General features: G+C 39.0%; 1 protein-coding gene across 1 annotated transcript; it reads right to left on the bottom strand.

Moving 5' to 3' along the window:
* Nucleotides 1-279: 279 nt before the first annotated feature.
* On the bottom strand, nt 280-16,561 carry LRRIQ4 (leucine rich repeats and IQ motif containing 4; the record flags this gene model as incomplete). Its single annotated transcript, XM_081301216.1, has 5 exons — nt 280-680; nt 6,149-6,345; nt 8,876-9,014; nt 10,485-10,658; nt 15,539-16,561. 5 exons carry the CDS (start codon nt 16,559-16,561, stop codon nt 528-530), a joined length of 1,686 nt encoding a protein of 561 aa, XP_081157342.1. The 3' UTR covers nt 280-527.
* Nucleotides 16,562-17,907: the final 1,346 nt, after the last annotated feature.

The raw sequence follows: 17,907 nt of genomic DNA, 5'->3' as shown, positions 1-17,907 counted from the left end.
GTTTATAGAAAGCTCATGTTTCAAAAGTGCATTGAAACACACACACACACACACACACACACCAGGACATGTGAAAATTGAAGAAATCTGAAATAGTTCTGTTGATTGTACCAATGTCATTATAGTTTTATTATTGTATTTCAATTATGTAAGATGTTAGCATTGAGGGAGGGTGAAGGGTGCTTGGACCTACCTGTACCATTCTTTGGAACTTCCTGTGAATCTATAATTTTTTCAAAATAAAATTTTAAGCAGACATAATATTAAAATAAACTCCTAGTACCAACCACTTGCTTTACAGTTGTTGGTTTATGGCCAATCTCTATTCTCTTCCTCCTCCCCCATATTATTTTGAAGCCATTCCCAGGTATATTCTTTTGTCCATAAATAATTCAGCAAAAGTAGGAATCATTTATTATTACAAATAACCACAATTCTATAAGTTTGAGCGTGGAAGGCATCTGATTCCTGGTCATTTTGCCTTCTTAATCCATTAATCATTACCTCAATTCATTAATTTATAAGAATTATTTCTTTTTTTCCTTTACGGGTTTTCCTTTTTCCACCTTCTTTCCTTTCTTATCTTTTGGAGACGTCTTTCCTTTCTTTCGTGCTTTGATTAGTTCTTCGTATTTCCCAAATCCTTTCCGTACCATGGTCCCACGCCACCATGCCTGGATCTGCAAACAAGGTAAACCCAAACTCAGCATCTGCTGATGTCATGATTGCTGCCTTTTTAATGTGGTCTGTCTCCTCTGGAACTCACGTGGATACGATTCCCAATGTAATGGCATTGAGAAGTGGTGGAATCTTTAAAAGCTGCTGGGCCATGCTGGCTTAACACACAGTCCTTGTTCTCATAGGACTGGGTTAATGACAGAAAGAGACAATGGTTACAAAGCAAGGCCTCCACGTGTGTTTTGCCTCCTTTGGAATGTGCTCAATTACACTTTCACCTTCTGCCATATTGTGACCCCCTTTTCAGATACCATTGCTCTTGGACTTCCTGGTCTTGAGAACCATGAGCCAAATAAACCTTTATTTATTTTCTATGACTCACCTGGTCTCGGGTACTCTGTTATAGCAACAACAACAAAAATGGATTAAGACAATGATACACTGGAGATCATTAAATCTCTTTGTTCTGGTGTGTGGTCTTAAAGATGCAGAGAGTGGGAGGTGGCTTGAATTCTAAATCTTATATTCTATCTTTCTCAATCAGCCAATCAGTCAAGCAAAAAAAAAAAAAAAAAAAAGAAAGAAAGAAAGAAAGAAAGAAAGAAAAAGTACTGTTCTACACATTTGGGAAACAGCAATTAAATATTAGTGTCCCTGAGTTTCTGAAGCTCACATTTCAGTGGGCAGAAGAAACAATAAACACATGTATTATATATGTTGACAGATGGTGACAAGAACTGTGGAGAACAACGTGCATAGAAACGGAAGCCTGAGGAATCAGTGTGTAACATCAGTTGCTATCCAACTGGGCTCCTACCTAAAACCAGCTCCCACTGGAGCTGTATCCTATTCCCTTGGTCCTACTCTGTTCCACTCACTCAGGAAAACCTCTCCTCTCATAATAGATTCTTATCAGAACTTCCCGTGGTCCCCCATTTCTCTCCAAAATTAAAGTCAAAGCCCTTCCAATGGCTTCAAGGCCCTATCTTATTTGCTCCCTCCCATGACCTCTTGGACCCCTTAACTAGTCTCTGTCTTGTTCACTCCCATCCACGTGAGCCTCCTTCCTGCTCAGAGACACCAGACACAATCCTAAATTGGGGCCTTTGTACTCTCTCTGCCTCTAACCAACTCTCCAATGGTCAGAAGGCTTGATTCTCAAGTGTTTGCTTGATTGTCATTGCTATGGAGTGTACTGTGTTCCTCCAAATTCAGATCTTGAAGCCTTAACCTGCCATGTGGTGCTATTTGGAGGGGGGTTAGGGGAGTTAAGCTTAGATGAGAGCATGAATGTGGGGCCCTTAGGATGGGATTAGGGTCCTTTTAAGAGACATCAGAGACCTTGTGCTTCCCACCACACTTCTGCCATTTGAGTACAATACCCTGTTATGGCAGCCCTGGTGGACTACGGCAGCCGTCTTTTCCATGAGACCTACCCTGATCATCTCCTGGAAATCAACACTCTCTCTGTTTACATACACACCAGTTCTGGCAATCTCAGTTCCCCTAAGTTTCAACTTATTTTTCCCCCAACAGCACTTATCATTTTTTATATAGTATAAAACTTTGTTTTGGGCTGGGGATGTGGCTCAAGTGGTAGTGAGCTCGCCTGGCATGCGTGCGGCCCAGGTTAGATCCTCAGCACCACATACAAACAAAGATGTTGTGTCCGCCGAGAACTAAAAAATAAAATATTAAAATTCTCTCTCTCTCTCTCTCCCTCTCTCTTAAAAACAAAAAACAAAAAACTTTGTTTTATTTTTTTCATGTTTTATTCCCCTCACACTAGATTTAAAGCAATACAAGGACAGAAATATTTGTGTTGTCCACTGATGTGTTTCCAGTGCCTAGGATAGTGCCTGGGATATGGTAGAAAATTGATGAATATTTACTGATTAAATGAATGAGGTGGTAGGGCTATGCTGTCTTATATAAGGTAGATCAGGAAGGGCTCTTTCTGGTCAGAGGACTTTGGAGAAGACACTGAAGTGAGGACCAGAATCTTGCCTACATCTGGGGAAGGCACCTTTGGGCAGAGGAAAGGCCCTGAGGCAGGGCGATGCTTGGTTCCTGGAAGAATGCTCAGGATCTGGTTTAAGTTGAAGAGAAAGATGGGGAGTGAAAACAGGGAGGTGATTCTTTTTTTTTTTTTTTTTTTTTGAGAGAGAGAGAGAGAGAGAGAGAGAGAGAGAGAGAGAGAGAGAGAGAGAGAGAGAGAGATTTTAATATTCATTCTTTAGTTTTCGGCAGACACAACATCTTTGTTGGTATGTGGTGCTGAGGATCCAACCCGGCCGCACGCATGCCAGGCGAGCGCGCTACCGCCTGAGCCACATCCCCAGCCCCAAGGAAGGTGATTCTTTAGGGAACGGTGCGCCCTCTAGAGGCACTTTGGAAACATACAGTATTTTTTGTTTGGGTTAAGCAGTCTCTCATCATGCGATCTGTAGTCCGGATCAGGACCTTCTGGAAGGTGTGCAGGCAGGAGTAGCTTGAAAGCAATCCATCTCCCAAGCTTCCACTTCCACACTGCCCCTTCCTAAGATCAGCCTGGGAATACAACTGCTGATCCCCCTCACCACTGCCCTTCTGGCACTTTCCAAAGAACTGGCACACCTTGAATTCTTCTAGGTCTTACTATGAAGTATTGCCCTGGACTCAAAATGTCTGGGGTTTCAAGAGAGAGGACAATACAAAACACTAGTGTAGACTTTGGGACCGCAAACGGCTCAAGGACTGAGGAATTCCAACTCTTTTTTCATAAAATAGAAGGAAAAAACAAAGAAATTAGAAGCAAGACTAGTTGATATGTCAGCTAAGACCTGCGTTCTCCTTTTACATACATAAATCTGGAAGAAGTTCAGAAATATGTGAGGCATTATTATTTAAAACAAAATAATACAAAAAAATTCCATTCTCACAACTCATCTTTGTGAATAAAGATTTACATGAGTAGAATCCATGATAAAACCTGTCTCATTCTAGTAATTCACAATATTTATGCATGGTTATCTAAACAAAGTGCAAAAAAGTTCCTCTCATTTGGATATGCTCACAATTATAAAAACTTGTAACAAATATGTTCTTTTAGATGATTTTATACTATTAGTAATGGTAATAAAATGACCTAAAATATTGAAAAACATGTTCACAGAAAAAAATTAGTTTAAAAGTAGAATTTATATAAATGTTTTGTTGCCTAGCTAGACAAAAAGGCAACCTAAAAGAGTTAAGGAGCCAACATGGTGGTACACACTTGTAATCTCATCAACTTCAGAGGCTGAGGCAAGAGGATTGCAAGTTGAAGGCTAGCCTCAGCAATTTAGTGAGATTCTCAGTAATTTAGCTAGACCCTGTATCAACTTCCCCCCACCCCATACTGGAGATTGAACCCAGGGCTGCTTAATTGCTGAGCCACATCTGCAGCCCTTTTTATTTTTTATTTTGAGACAGGGTCTCACTAAGTTACTGAGACTGGCTTTGAACTTGTGATCCTCTTGCCTCAGCCTCCTGAGCTGCTGGGATTACAGATTATGCCACTGTTCCTGGCCTGTCTCAAATTTTAAAATAAATAAATAGGACTGGAGATATAGCTCAGTGGTAAATTTCCCCTAGATTTAATCCTTAGTACCAAAAAGAAAAAGTAGGGGCTGGGGTCACAGCTCAGTGGTAAAGGGTTTGCCTTGCATGTGTGATCTTTTCTGGAAAAAAAATCCAGAAAAGAATAAAATAAAATACATGTATAACCTTAGTATTAACTCTGAGGGAAAGTGTAATAGAAATGCAGGTTACGCTGGGCGCAGTGGCCCTTGCCTGTAATCTCAGCAACTTGGGAGGCTGAGGCAGGAGGATCATGAGTTCAAAGCCAGCCTTAGCAATTTATGGACGCCCTAAGTAACTCAGTGAGATTTTATCTCTAAATAAAATATTAAAAAGGGCTGGGGATGTGGCTCAGTGGTGAAGCGGCCCTGGGTTCAATGCCCAGTACAAAAAAAAAATTCTAATTTACTTTATAATTTATAACACAATTATAAAATTTCTTTATATTGTAATTTGTGCATTATTTTGATTTATTGAAATGATGTGTTTTGGTAGGTGATATTTTCTATTAAAATTTTAGAAAAGGAGATATCATCAAATATTTCTTATAAAAGGGAGGTAGTAAGTCTGATAGGATTGAGAGTCATTGATAAAGAATCTTTCAGACCAAAGACTTTGATTCTTGGTCCATGTGAAAGAAGAATTGTTGATTTCAGCAAAGAGTAGTGCTATCCAATCTATTTTAACAGGCTTTGTATGACTATTGAGTGGAGGCAGATTATAGGGGAAGTGGATGTGGAAGCAGGGATGACAATTTGGGGACTAATGTGGTGACACTGGTATGAGATGATGGGGACTTGACCCGCTGAAGAATAAAGAACATTGACAGGCTTGCCATGCCAGCAACTAGGGAGGCTGAGGCAGGAGGATTGCAAGTTCGAGGCCATCCTGAGCAACTTAGTGAGACTGTGTCTCAACATAAAAAACAAAAGGAGCTGGGGTATAACTCAGTGGTAAAGTACCTCTGGGTTCAATCCCCAGCACTGACTGAAGTGGACACGCTCCTGGCCTGTCTGGCACATTCTATGTCTCATGGACTTAATGGCCAAGAGCAGGATCCCAAGGCTCCTTGCCCTTTGATCCTGGCCCTGGCTCAGCAAAACTCTGGTCTCTGAGCTTCTGATCCACAAATGCTTTCATTTTTAATTTTTCAACTTCAACTTTCTGCCTTTGTTAATGCAAGCTTTTTTTACTCAAGTGAAATAGTTCAAGAAGTTTAGATTGTCTTGGGGATTTAAAGTTTTGGTTTCCTTTGCTTGTGTGTTGGTTTCTTATTTGACAAGAGATAGGAGACATACAGGACAAAAATTTAATACGAAAGCCAAAATTTAAAAATTCTCTCAAAAATTCCATGTGGGGCTGGGGATGTGGCTCAAGTGGTAGCGCGCTCGCCTGGCATGCGTGCGGCCCGGGTTCGATTCTCAGCACCACATACAAACAAAGATGTTGTGCCCGCCGATAACTAAAAAATAAAGATTAAAAAATTCCTTCTCTCTCTCTCTCTCTCTCTCTCTCTCTCTCTCTCTCTCTCTCTCTCTTTAAAAAAAAAATTCCATGTGGATATAAAAGTATCTAAGAGTCTCTTCTCTGAGGCTGGGGTTGTGGCTCAGTGGAAGAGCACTCACCTAGGACATGTGAGGCCCTGGGTTCGATCCTCAGCACCACATTAAAATAATAAATAAAACAAAGGTATTGTGTCCAACTACAGCTAAAAAATAAATATTTTTTAAAAAGAGTCTCTTCCCAAGAAGGACAAGGTAGAAAAGTATAAAAAAAAAAACAGCTTCATAAAAAATCTCTAATTTGTTTAACACTAGACCCCCTCCAAAGCAACTTCGAATGTGTTATCGAGAATCTGTGCTGATTTTACCTTTGTGACCATTATTTTCTTTCTTCTGTTTTCCTTAAGGTGGTTCCATATGGCCTCATTTCCTTGAGCACACACTTCTTCGGGGGGATCTTCCATGGGGTTGTCCATCAGTGTAAGAACATTAAGGTTCACCAGGCGGTCCAAATTCTCTGGGAGATGGGTGAGCAAGTTGTCCTCTAGCAGCAACTCTTTCAAGCCTAGAAAGATTTTGGTTTCAAATGGATTTTGGCTGGGGATGTGGCTCAGTGGTAGAGCCTAGCATGCACAAAGCCCTGGGTTCAATTCCCAGCACCACAATAAATAAATAAATAATAACAACAACAATATATGTATATGTAAAGGGAATATTAATGACTCTGTGGTGTAAGAAAAGGGGAGTTATCCAATTAACTTTGTCAAATGGTGATTTTTATCTTAAGAACAAATGGTGATTTTTATCTTTTATCTTAACTTGGCTCCTAAACCTGCCCAGTGTCTGAGAGATCCACCTCTGTATTAGTAAGAGAAATCAGAGCACAGATGTACAAGAACGGACAAATATTTTCATTTCATCTAAAAGCCCATCTCTATGTGTCTTATTCCTCATAATAGAGAAAAGTAGAAACTCAGCAATTGAAGGATAAGGATTCTTATCCTTCTAAGACTGGATATCGTCTTTGGGGTTTTCTTTCGTTTGTTTGATTTTGCTTTTATTTTATAGCAGTAGTTGCCAACTGACGGCTCACTGGAAAAAACTGCCCTCAGACTTGTTTCTTAGATCAGCAGAATATTGGAAGACCTGACTCTGTGCCTTTGGACGGGACACTCCAGTAGCCTACAAGCCTTGCTACTTCCTATTATCACTCCAGGGTTGGACACATGGATGTGAGCTGTCTAGTCAATAGAGGCAGTGGAACATGGGGCATCTGGCTCACATAGTCATTTCTCTACCACTCTCAAGTTAGTAAGCAAATTATTTTTTTGAAAAAAATGCATACTTTCTGGTATAAAAGTAACCTCATATAAATAAAAATGTATGCATACCAAAGCACCAAACAAAGTATAAAAATGATTCCCACTTTCATACCAACCCTGACACATCTTAACTGTCACAAGGAACCACTGTTATCAGATTTCTGTGAGTCCTTACAGAAAGTATCTAGGCACATGCAGGTCTACAGATACATGCTCATAAAACTTTACAAAATGATAACATACTATAATGGTTCAGATCTATATTTTGCAAGGAATTATCTTTAACTCTTCACTGAAAGAGAAATAAAAATGACTAGTAAACCTGGGAAAGATGCTCAACATCACCCAGTGGAAACAAATGCAAATAAAACACCAAAATGCAGTATTTCATTAATCCTATAGGCAGAGATGAAAAGTTTGATAATACTCAGTATAAAGGAGGGAGGAGAGAAAAATTTTATTTAAATCATACTCTGTGATAAATGGCTTACAAACTCAGCTACTTTCCTCTAATAAATAAGAGAAAATAAATACATGGAAATTTTGGTTTGTATGTTTCGTGAACATAATACAAATCATACACATAATAAAAATCAGGCAAAATTAAAATATGCATTTGTTAGTCCAGTTATTTTGAAACACTTGTTTCCTGCCATGTACAAGAGGCATCTGATTTAATGGGGCAAACCAAGTTCTCTTCTTCATAACAACAGGAAGTGTTTAGGCTAGTGTAAATAAATACTAGGGACAGGAAAAGAGTTATCACTGAAAATTTTGAGAATGTTTTACTCCTCCAGGGACCAAGAACAGGAGCATCTCTAAGGCATACTATATCCCACACCTGACCTTGATTTTTGAAATGTCTTGTATGCAGGTGACAAATTCAACTCTCATATTTCTTCACCTCCTTTCATTGAATAGCCACAGTTTAAAAACATGTCAGTAAATCTGGAGATTCATCAGAGTATGGCCAAAAAATTTCATCTGGTCCTAGTAGGTACTCAACAAAAGCTTGTTAAGTAGATGGATGGATGAGTGGCTAGGTAGACAGATAAATGTTTCTATGGATGGATGCATATGCAGATAAAAAACAACTTAGCCCAGTGGAAAATGTTTGGGTACTTTTTTTTTTTTTTGGTACAGAAACTATCAAGGCACATGCAGATCTACACATACATGCACACAAAACTTCATCAAAATGGTAACATACTATAATGAATGGTCAGAATCTATATTTTATTTTTTGAGAGAGGATCTCACTAAGTTACTGAGGCTGGCCTTGAACTTGTGATCCTCCTACCTCAGGCTTTCAGGAGTGTCTGGAATTACAGCTGTATGTGACCATGCCTGACTTGTTATGTGATTTTCAAGGTCAATCATATAATTGCAAAAGTCCCATTCTTGATTTCACCATTCTTGACTGGTGTCCTATATGAAAATTTATTACAGGCCCCCCACTCAAAATTCTGACATATAGGATGTATTCAGTAAACTTCTGCTGATGGTAGGTGTACTTATGCTAATTTTTTCATCAGTTGCTATTAATTTCTCTTTCCAACTCAAATTACAACCTACGTGTGTAAAACTCTTAATCTCATGATCAGGGCACCTGGTCTCTCCCACGTCACTCACTAGTGAGTCCTGAAAGGAGGTAGTGGGACAGGGCTCGGTTCTCCAAGCACTGAGATGGATCTTTAGTAAGGCAAGGAAGATGTTCATCACAGGACTGTTGACTGCAGACTCTCCTAGGTGTGTGTCTACTAAGTTTCTCACCTTGTGCTTGGCAAATGGCATTTGGGAGTTGCTTAAGCAAATTGTGCCGGCAATCAAGAACTTCCAGGTTAGGCATTGTTCCCAAGGATATAGGCAGGAACTCCAGATGATTGTTCTCTACATACAATTCTTTAAGACTCTGAAATAACATGATAGTACACCATAATAATCCTTATCTTTAAAAATGAATTATAATAACCAAAATCCCCTTTGAGTGCCTATGAGCTCTCAATGGAAAATCATGCATTGGGATAAAAGGAAAAACAAATTTGAAGGACCATCATCAACTATTAAAATTATTTTTTAATAAAGATTTAGTTTCCATTTATTTGGGGAAAAGAAAATATGGAAAATTTATCTTACTACAATTTTACAGAAAAATAGCATGGACAATTTAACTGCATTTACCACTTGCTTCCTTTCAATAACTAGTTATCCACAGAAGTTATGAAAGAATTAAAATTGCTTCAGCTATCAACCTAACATTGACTTAAGTAGAAGTAGACAAAATGCACTGATAATGGGTTTGGGTTCAATAACTATTTCCAACTTACCTGGGTAAAAAATTCAGTGTTTGCATTTCACCCTATGATTATGGTATAACATGTAAAAAGGAGCTAGAAGACAAAAGCTGTTCTATGAAATTAGGGTAGAGACATGGGGAATTAGGAACAGGACTTCTATGTCACAGTGAAGATGACCTGTTATACATGCCATGTTGGTCAGTTCCATGACTGGGGGGTTTTATGGTAGCCCACACTTCTATCTATCATCTATCTATCTATCTACCATCTATCTATTCTGGGAATTGAATCCATACTTTTTCACTGAGCTACATCCCTAGCCCTTTCCTTTCTTTCTTTCTTTCTTTTTCTTTTTTTTTTTTTTTTTTTTTTTTGAGGCAGGGTCTCACTGTCTCAAAATAAATTGCTGAGACTGGCCTCAAACTTGCAATCTTCCTGACTCAGTCTCTCAAATCACTGGATTACAGGCATGCACCACTGCACCCAGCTATCTACTTTATCATTATTAAGAATTCAGTAACACGTGGAAAACACCAGTCCTTTAAAGGATGAATATATAAAAAGATGCCAGTAAGCCTCCTTTTAATGAAGCTATCTTGTTACTTTGGTAGGATTCAGCACAGTACTGTGGACCCATCATCAGCAGGAACCTGGTGCAACATAATTTGCTCATCTCCAAGCAGGGAGGGAGCTCACACCACCTCTTGGAGGGAATCCTTTCTACCAGAATGCAGACTCCTGGTCGTGCCATTAGTACAGTACTCTAGCTTGAAAATAGTACAGTTTTCAGGGGGCTACTTACCAACATGCAAATGTATTTGAAAGAAGTGTAACTTAATTTCTACAACTGGAACATGACCAAACCCACAATGGAAATAAATATGGCATGACATATCCAACAGTGATCATCATGTGGTATGGGTTGTTCAGTGACAGCAAAACCTCAAACTGTAAAAATGACTACTTGTTTGGAACTGAAAATCTAACACGGATGATCCTATACCCAGCTTCTGGGGCACCTTGTGTTTTCTTAGGCCCTGTATTTAGGGGTAAGTGGCCTGCTTCTGTCTTCATTTGGGACTTACCTGTAATTTCCCAATGTGTTCTGGCACTTGGGTAAGCTTGGATCCCTGGTCTTGCCCCATGTATAACTTCTCTAGAGACACCAAAGAAAAGATTTCCTCTGGGAAGGAAGAGAACTCATTTCCTGATAGTCCAAGTATCTTCAGTTTCGAAAGTAAGCCCAACTCCGAAGGCAACTAGAAGTATTCCAAAGAGATAAGTTTAAAATCAAGATTATCTTTAACCGTCAGAAAATAAATGCCACTTCTGGTTTTGAGGCAGATTGCTAAATGAAAAGTAGGGCAAGGCAGCATCTCTTACTGTAAAAGTTTACACATGCAGTATATTTACTTGTAGATCATAACTCTGAAATTCTACCTTTTTTCGTATCACCTTTCTGGTTCCCACTTTTATGCACTACTTTAAATCGGAGTGATTATAACATGCTTTATTGCAAATTTATGAACTCTCATATGGTAAATGCCTGATACTTTTATTTTTTTTATTTTTTTTTTTTTGCCTGATACTTTTAAAAGAAAAGGTACTGTGGTTGTATGATATTGCAGTGATAATTAATTCTTAATAAATTCAGTTACCAGAACTGACAAATTTAGTAATGTGACTCTCATCCTTTACAGTAAAGACTTTATTTATTGTGCTACCAAGGATTGAACCCAGGGGTGCTTTTTCGTTGAGCTACCTCCCCATCTCTTTTATTTATTTATTTTTTTTTATTTTGAGACAAGGAGGTCTTGCTAAGTTACTGAGGCTGACTTCCAACTTGTAATTCTCCTGCCTTAGCCTCTTGAGTCATTAGGTTTACAGGCGTATGCCACCACATCGGGCCCTAAAGGCTTTAATTGAGCAATTTTGAAACCCCAGTTGAAATCTCAGTTGGAAACAAACATGTGTTCATACCATTTCCAATTGGAGCATTTGGTGAAGACTATTATGACCCTCACTTGTCACATTCTGCTTTCCAGTGAATACCAAAGCTCCAGTGTCCCATATGGGTAATCGGTGGGCATCTCACAGATAGACAAACTTCTGGGGTTGGAAGCCTGTAGGGAGGTTCTGTGTCACCACTGTGATAACTAGCCACCTAGCTCCTAGTTACCCATCACCTGGAAAGACAAGCTCATTACCTTCAGCCAATACCTCTAAACATCAGATTCCCTCCTTTCAACAAATCATAATCTGCTTGACTATCATGTTCACCAATCAGTCTCTTTCTGGCTCTCTTGAACCTCGTGGAAAAAAATCTCATTTTTAAAATGTATATGACATAATCACACTATTAATTGTGTTACAAATTTTCTTGTAGAAAGAAAAAAGCCCAGCCATGCATCTCATCTGCTTCTCACGTACTTCTGAATTTGGTTTTATTCCTGACCAGGAAATCCTTTCTCCTAGTTCCCCTGCATTACCCTTGGGCATTCTTCCTACCCATTCCCTAATCTGCTACCCTGCTTTCCATTCTGGTTTGACCTCAGCTCATCGAAGGCCCCCTTTCCCTCACACCTTGACAGCTGAGTGGAAGATCACTGGTGAACGGTCACTCACAGTTGGCGGGGGAAAAGCCCACCAGATGTACAATTTATCTGTTAAAGTCTCACACACCTGGAATCATCCAGAAGACATTTTTCTTTTGTGTGTGCATAAAATATGGTCTCACTTTCCCAATACTTTTAAAATGTTTTCAGTTTTAAAAATTTACTTTTTTAAAAATGTATTTTTATTTTATCATCGTTATTATTATTATTATTATTATTACCACCACCAGTTTGAGGCTGGCCTTAAACTTGCCATCCTCTTGCCTCGGCCTCCCAGGCCACTGGGATTAACAATCATGTGCCATCATACACAGCTATTTATTTACTTTTAAAAATCAGATAAGTCAATCTTCAGAGAAATTGATGTTTAAACTCTTCTCCTTGGTTTTTAAAAATTCTTCATCAGGCATTTCATTTCCTTCCATACAAAGCACCTGCATGCTGGGCATGAGGTAGCACATACCTTTAATCCCAGCAACCCAGGAGGCTAAGGCAGAAGAATAGCAAGTTCCAGATCAGCCTCAGCAACTTAACAAGACACTGAAATAATATTTTTTTAAAAAATAAAATAAATAACAAATAAAAAGGACTGCAGATGTAGCTAAGTGATAAAGCATCTCTGGGTTCAACACTCAATACCAAGAAGAAGGAGAAGAAGAAGAAAGCACCTGTGTTTGGTGCAATTCAAAACAATGGGAAAAGATTTTTCAATCTAATAACTTTATTTTAACCTAGTGATTTTGCTCTTATTGCTGTTTACTTAACACATAGGTTTAGCTTTTCTTTTTCAAAGTATATTGAATGTTCAGAGATTTTATTCAGGATCCAATATTTAGATTCTCATAGTCATATTAAAGTATAATGGAAATAAATCTGGATATAGAGTGAATCTACAGCACATCAATAGAGGGGAATGATTGCTGGCACTTTAATTGAGCTATGCCATTTTGATGTTGAATCCATTGTTTTGGTTTTCTCCCTTAATAGAAATCTACAGTACAAATTAAGTCCACGCATCAAACATCAGCTATTTTTTATCCACCTAGGCAAACAGAAGCCATTGGTCAGGCTTCAAGAGCCAAAAACCCATCAGCTGAGATTTTGGGATGGGAGAGATAAGAAGCTAGTTTGAAGGTCATGTGTCATTAAGGAGAGAAACGCCCTGGAGGTTACATGTGGAATTAGCCTAAGAGGAAAACTAGAAAGAAGGACAAAAGCACAAAACATGCCATCAGAATAATTAAAGATAAAAGCAATGGTACATAGAGATTTTTGTGTTCAATATAAAAATATTTATCATGTCTACATTGCAGTACAGTTTCATTTACAGTAACTCTTGGTATTGAATAAGGCTTATCTTTGTCAACAAGCAGTCTCTGTATGACTCTGACCTCTTAAAATTTCTCAAGAAAGGATTAGGTATCCTTTATAACTTGATAGGAATGAAGTCAATGTGTTTTCTTTCCCCAAAGCACTTTATGTTTTAATTCCTTTCACTTTAACTCTAGAATGAAAGGCTTGTCCACTAAAAAGAATTTCTTATATAAGCAGTTGAATAGTGGGGGGGAATTTGCTGTCATGTACAATGGAACCTTGAAAATTCTCCAAGGTGGGGTGCTACCTTAGTAGAGAGTAAGTCTTAGATTCTCTTGGTATATTTCAGATTACCATCAAAATGTAGTTTTAAAACCCCACAGCAATAGAGTACTCAATAAGTATATGTTGAATACTTTTCTATAAAATAAAATTGTGAAACCTAAAAAGAAAAGAAAACCCCATAGCAATTAGGAAAAATTTTTAGAAATTGCAAATCAAAAATATTTAAAATATAGCTGGGCAGGGTAGTGTATGCCTATAATCCGAGCAGCTTGGGAGGCTGAGACAGGAGGATTTCGAGTTTAAAGCCAGCCTCAGCAATGGGGAGGCACTGAGCAACTCAGTAAGACCCTGTCTCTAAATAAAATACAAAATAGGCTGGGGATGTGACTCAGTGGTTGAGTGCCCCTGAGTGCAATCCCTATTACCCCCACAAATATTTAAAATATAAATCCATAAGGCCCAGGATTTTTTATAACTTATGGTGAATATATGAGATTGGTGTCCATGGCCAGGAAAATCAGAACTATTATTTGGTTCCAGATTTTGATTTCCAAAATCTCCCTTTTCTCTCTCTGCAGTTGCCCTTTGCTTGAAATAGCAACTCTATTCTTTTTAATTTTCAAATATTAAGAAATAATAAAGATAAAAACACATGCATGCCCACTGCACAAATCTTTTAATAAACACAATGAAATTCTAATATTAAAGTTGCTTCCTTATTATCCCTTCCCCATTTTGTTGACTTTCTTTTCTCTTCCAAGAGGCATCTACTATCAAGAATTTAGTCATTTTCCTTTCAATTTATATTTACATACTTTTATTATGTACACAAATATCCATAAAAATATGTATCTATGTGTATATGTATACACATACATATATATGGATGTATAAATGTGTGATTTTTTGTGATTTAATAATGTACAAATGGTATGATAAAGTTCCACAATTTTGTGGCTTTTTAGTCAATACTAAAATTTGAGTTCTAGGCTGAGGATGTGGCTCAAGCGGTAGCGCCTTTTGCCTGGCATGCGTTTGGCCAGGGTTCAATCCTCAGCACCACATACAAACAAAGATGTTGTGTCTGCTGAAAACTAAAAAATAAATATTAAAAAATTCTCCCTCCCCCCCTCTCTCTTAAAAAAAAAAAAAAAAGAACTGCTGATCTAAAGTGCTCAGAACCAGAAAATACTTACTGTGGTTCTTATTCTAAAATTTGAGTTCCATCCACCTTCACATATATAGTTCCAGTTCTTAGATTATGGTACAGCATTCTATGTTACAAATTACCACAGTTGATTTTGCCCAATCCCCTACTAAGGGACATTCAGATTGTCTCCCATACTTCATGATTATCAACAATGCTATAATGACCAATTTGAACTATAAGCCTGCACACCTGTGGGAGATTAGGAACAAATCTGTGCAGTTTCCCATGAATGGGAACATTTAGGTCTAAATGTATGTGTAAGAAAAACCTGCTGTTTATGGAAACCCTGTCAGGAAGTAGACTTTATTATAGACCCTGGAGGCCAGCAGCTGTGGGTTGGGCTCTGGCTCTGTCACAGGCTGTGTGGCCTTGGACAAGTTCAGCTCCTGTCATTTTCCTCACACCACCAAAGACAAAAAAAAAAAAAAAAAAAAAAAAAAGTCATTGTGAGGATTAAACAAATTAAGAGGTGTAAAATACTTAGCTTGGTGACTGGCACATACAGGTTCTAATTAAATATTAGCTGCTATTTATGATAGCCACTGCTATTTACAGGAAAACAGTACAAAGTACCCCTCCCCTGGAGGATATATTTGGTCACACTGAATTTTCACCCATAAAGTCAGTTCAGATTTTCTGTTTACACACAGAACACACCAACTTAGGGCAGGAAGAGCCCCAAGAAGATAGTGACAGCAGGGAAGGGAGTCAGTACCTTCCCTATTTGATTATCATCCATCGCCAGGATTTCCAGGTTCTTCAGCCCACAGATCAGCTTTGGAAAGTGGTCCAGGTGGTTCTGGCTGAGATCCAGGAAGCGCAAGTTGTCCAGCCGCTTAAAGGAGCGCCGCAGCGCGCACAGGCCGGTGTCGCGCAGGTAGAGCAGGTGCAGCGAGGTCCACTTGCAGACAAGGCGCGGCACCTTCTCGAGGCGGTTCCCACTCAGCCCCATTTCCGTCATCTCCAGGAGCTCACTAAAGGTACGAGGGATGGAATGGAGGAGGTTGTGCGATAAATCGAGCACTGATATTTTCCTACACTGGCCCAGAGACTCGGGCAAAAAGGTCAGGTTGTTATAAGCCACATAGAACTTCTGCAGCCTCGTCAGATTCCCGATTTCCTCTGGGATGGCAGTTAGTTTGTTCTCGTCCAGGTCGATGATCTCCAGGTCGCAGAGGACACAGAGTTCCTGCGGGAACTCCTTGAACTGGTTTTTCCTCAGGTAGATTTCCCTTAGTTTGGTCTGGTTCACTATTTCCTTCGGTAGCGATTCCAGGTGATTTCCAGCCAGTCCCAGCAGTTCCAGATGGCGAAGGCTTTTGCAGATCAGGATGGGAATCTCCCTCAGGTCAGTCTGGTAGAGCCGGAGCTCCCGCAGGGAGCGGAGGCTGCTGATGACTGGGAGGGAAGAGGAGAGGAGGGGGTTGTAACTGAGGTCCAGGCCCTCCAGGTTGCTCAGCGTCCCCAGCTCCAGGCACAGGTCGTGCAGTTTGTTCTTATTCAGGTAGAGGATCCTGACATTCTTTAATTGCTGAATGTCCTCGGGTATTGCTTCAATCTGGTTATTTTCCAAATGCACTTCTTCTAATTCCTTTAATGCCAAGATCTCCAGTGGAATGGCAGTCAGGCTTTGATTAGAAGCGTCGATGAAGAATGTCCTATCTGTGACCTGCGGTGGATCATTTCTCAGAAGAACTTTAGGTGAATGTTCTTGTAATTTTAGTAAATCCTTTGACATTATTTTGGAGAAAAGTTCAAATATTCAAAATCCAAAATACTTTGAAAAGAAAAACATCAGAAATCTCAGGTCAACAATTTGCTATCTCTACGAAAGAAAACAATTAAGATCTCACTGATTAAATTTGGTGCTTGAAATTATTATGCAACCTAAAATTTAGACTTTTGTATTTCATGTTAGGATAAGAATTAAAGTATAGGCTCCTCTTTCTCCTAACAGGCTGACTCACATGGAAAAAAGGGGGGGAGGGTCTAATACCAGTTTCTAAAAATGCTTATAGATAGGCTATAGAAGTTTGCAAAATATCATTGTTTTACCATAACACTGAGGGAAAAATAGAAATGGAATCATATTTTTAAAATGTTATTATTTTCCTTAAAGCCACTAGGCTGAAGACAGCTAAAAGAATGAAATTCTAGACATGGACCGGCTGTTTTTATGTAAGTAGAGGCCAGTGATGGGGCCCTTTCATGCCTGGCATGTTTCACATTTGGGGCTGGTAGGCAGAGAATAACTTCTGGGAGGAGGAGAGCTAGCCAAACTTTTTACCAGCCCTGTGTGGATTGGCATAGGAGGTTAGAATCTGGAGTGTTCTCATGTTTAGAATCAGTTCTCCCCACTAGATAGATGTCCTCTATTAAACTTTGGCTGACTAAGTGGCTGTAGGGAAAGTCACAGGCTGGATTAAAAAGCGGAGAACCTGTAGATTTCATGTTTTAGATCTCCAAGTCTGGCTGGAGGGATGGGCTTAAAACCCTAAGCAATATTTTTAAATGGCAGAGATTTGAACCAAAGCTGTAAACAAGAAATTAAAAACCTAAATAAATGAAGATATAAAGGATGCCAGTGGATTAGAATATGCAATAAGGTTGAAATGTCAAAGATCCACCAATTTAATCTCTAGTTTCAATGTAATAGCAATACAAATCTCAGCAAATTTTTTTTCTTTTTAGTAAAAGTTGATAAGCATTTTATATGGGAAAATCTTCCTGTTTTTCTCAGAAAGCAAGAGATAAAAAACTTCCCTGTGAAAGATGGCCTCCCTAAACCAGGAGCAAGGTAACACTCTTCAATGGGAGTCATAGCTGAGAGAATTCTGTACAAACAAACCTTGTTAAAAATAATTCCTAGCCAGGCATTCACCATGGGTTTGCTGGCACATGCCTGTAATCCTAGCAACTCAGAAGGCTGGGGCCGGAGTTCACGGCCAGTCTTAGCAACTTAGTGAGACCGTATCTCAAAATAAATGAATGAATGAATGAATCAGTCAATCAATGGTCTGGGGATGTGATCAGTGGTTAAGCACCCCTAGGTTCAATCCCTGATACTAAAAAAAAAAAAAAAAA

This window comes from Spermophilus citellus, assembly GCF_964194105.1.
Source record: "Spermophilus citellus genome assembly, chromosome: 7".
Taxonomy (NCBI): Eukaryota; Metazoa; Chordata; class Mammalia; order Rodentia; family Sciuridae; genus Spermophilus; species Spermophilus citellus.
Note: the sequence above shows the minus strand (reverse complement) of the source record. Positions and strands in the feature narration are given on the sequence as shown.